The sequence below is a fragment of the Otolemur garnettii genome, unplaced genomic scaffold (assembly GCF_000181295.1).
Source record: "Otolemur garnettii isolate 467f Iridium unplaced genomic scaffold, OtoGar3 scaffold00145, whole genome shotgun sequence".
In the NCBI taxonomy this organism is placed as follows: Eukaryota; Metazoa; Chordata; class Mammalia; order Primates; family Galagidae; genus Otolemur; species Otolemur garnettii.
In genome coordinates, this window is record NW_003852540.1 from 4,335,306 (window position 1) to 4,338,152 (window position 2,847).

The 2,847-nt window shown below is 55.3% G+C and overlaps 1 protein-coding gene across 1 annotated transcript in view; it reads left to right on the forward strand.

Annotated features, from left to right (window-relative positions):
• Positions 1-2,847, forward strand: part of SCARF1 (scavenger receptor class F member 1) — a gene marked incomplete at its 5' end in the record, with an annotated part of 11,933 nt that overhangs the window by 982 nt on the left and 8,104 nt on the right. Inside the window, one exon of the mRNA XM_012810913.2 lies at positions 711-1,236. Within this exon, the coding sequence (XP_012666367.1) occupies positions 711-1,236 (526 nt within the window). The remainder of the gene's footprint in view (positions 1-710; positions 1,237-2,847) is intronic.

Below are 2,847 nucleotides of genomic sequence, written 5' to 3' on the forward strand. Positions count from 1 at the left end.
GGATTCGAACCCGCCACCTTAGGTGTACATGGCTGGCGCCTTAGCCAGTTGAGCTACAGGTGCGGAGCCCCCCTTCCTTTTCTATTTTTTGGAAAAGGTGCCTGTGATTACTGTTAATTGCAAATGGGTGCATTCCCAGTTTCCTCCACATACATCTCAAATGGGGGGGAGGGATATGTGGAAGGAGGCCCCTGGCTGGGCTGTCTGTCCTCTCTGGCAGGAAGAGAGGGATAGGAAAGGGGGTGGTGAGTAGCATAGCCAGAGGATGGGCACCAGGAGCACTGGCTTGGAAAGAAACACAGGGCTAAGGGTGGCTTCCTTAGGGATCTTGGTGGGCACCACCTAGGCCTGAGATCCAGGTGAAGCCTAGCCCACCTCTAGCCCAGTGCAGTCCTAGTAGGGAGGAGGGAGCATGATGGACTCCCACCCACTTGTGTGTGACTCTGGGAAAGCCCCCTTCCCACTCAGGATTTCTGAGTGTGTTCTGGAATGTGAAGAGGGAGGTTGAGCCAATGTTAAGGATTTCTGCAATTCAGAGCCTGGGGCATGAAGTGAGTTGTGCCGAAGACAGACTGCTGGATGATGTTCCAAGGGACTGTTGCCAGCTTCTAGAAGGAGGGCCTTATACCCCTCTTGCTTGTAGAATGGGACGAAGTGAGGATCCGTGCCTGGCCCGGAACCCGCTGACCCCTTCGTCCCCACCTCTGCAGGTTGCCCGGGCCAGTACTGGGGCCCCGACTGCCGTGAGAGCTGCCCTTGCCACCCGTATGGCCAGTGCGAGCCGGCTACGGGTGTGTGCCAGTGTCAAGCCGACCGCTGGGGCAGCCGCTGCGAGTTCGCGTGCGATTGTGGCCCCCACGGGCGCTGCGACCCCGCGACGGGCGCGTGCCGCTGCGAGCCGGGCTGGCGGTCGCCCACATGCCGCCGCCCATGCCTGTGCAACCAGGCGACAGCACGCTGCGAGCCGACCACGGGCGCCTGCCTGTGCGAGCCGGGCTGGTGGGGCCGCCGCTGCAGCTTACGCTGCTCCTGCCACGGCTCGCCGTGCGCGCAGGAGACCGGCCGCTGCGCCTGCCAGCCGGGCAGGTGGGGTCCCGACTGCGGGCAGCTGTGCGAGTGCGTGCGGGGCCACTGCAGCGCCGCCTCCGGCCAGTGCGCCTGCCCGCCCGGCTTCCGCGGCGCACGCTGTGAGCTGCCCTGCCCGGCCGGCCGCTACGGGATCCAGTGCAGAGACCGGTGAGCCCGGCGCCCGCGGGGCGCACACAGAGGGCGGGGAGCGGGGGGAGGGGAGGCAGGAAGGGTGGGCCAGCAGAGGGAAGGGCAAGAGGAGGAATAGCGGTCCGCGCTGCTCTCCAAAAGATGTACAAGACACGATGACAGAGCAAAAAACAAACAGAAAACCTTTGTTACTCATAACCCCCCTACCAAGCATTTGCCCCTGGGTCCGCCCCGCTCTCTTCTTTCCTCTGATTGCTGTTAAGCAAAACATACTAGCAGGGGGCGGCGCCTGTGGCTCAAGGGGGTAGGGCTCTGGCCCCATATGCCGGAGTTGGCGGGCTCAAACCCAGCCTCGGCCAAAAACTGCAAAACAAAACAAAAAACATGCTAGCAGGTACTAGCAAGGTGTACTTAAAGAATGAGTCACGTGACCAAAGGATGACAGGGTCCCTTTAACACTCAGTGGCTTTCAGACTTGACCTGGCTCCACTCAACAATGAGACATTACAGCTTGGCACCTGTGGCTCAAGTGGCTGAGGCGCCAGCCACATACACATAAGGTGGCGGGTTCGAATCCAGCCCGTGCCCGTCAAACAACAATGACGGCTGCAACCAAAAAAAAATATATATATATATATCCGGGCTTGGTGGCAGGCACCTGTGGTCCCAGCTACCTGGGAGGCTGAGGCAGGAGGCTCGCTTGAGCCCAGGAGTTGGAGGTTGCTGTGAGCTGTGATGCCACAGCTCTCTACCCAGGGGGATAGCTTGAGGCTCTGTCTCACACACACAAAAAATACAATGAGACATTACTTCCCACCTAGCACATATAAAAACGTATTTATTTCATATAACTAGAATTAAAATGTAACCAGACAACACCTAACACCTGTTCATATACTTACCTACCTTTACTATTATATACATATACATTTTTATTTCTTTCCTTTTTTTTTTTTTTTAGAGACAAAGTCTCACTTTGTCACCCTGGGTAGAATGCTGTGGCATCACAACTCACAGCAACCTCCAGCTCTTGGGCTTAAGCAATTCTCTTGCCTCAACCTCCCGAGTAGCTGGGATTACAGGCGCCTGCCACAACACCTGGCTATTTTCTTTTTTCTTTTCTTTTCCTTCCTTCTTTCTTTTTCTTTATTGTAGTTGTCATTGTTTGGTAGGCCCCAGCCAGATTCAAACCCACTAGCTCTGGTGTATGTGGCTGACACCTTAGCCGCCTGAGCGACAGGCATCACCCTTATTTTCTTTGTCTTTCTTTTTTCTTTTTTTGAGACAGAATCTCTCTCTGTCACTCTTGGTAGAGTCCTATGGTGTCATAGCTCACAGCAACCTCAAACTCTTGGGCTCAGCAGTCCTCCTGCCTTCCTTAGCCTCCAAGTAGCTGGGAGTACAGGCGCCTGCCACAACACCCTGCAAGTTTTTTAGAGGCTGGGTCTCACTCTTGCTCAGGCTGTCTGGAACTCCTGAGCTCAAGCAGTCCACCCGCCGCAGCTTCCCAGAGTGTTGGGATTATGGGCATGAGCCACTGTGCCTGGCCATTGTTATATTTTCTTTCTTTCCTTTTGTAGAAATCCTGGTCAGGATCAGCTAAATTGATTTTTTTTTTTTTTTTTTTTT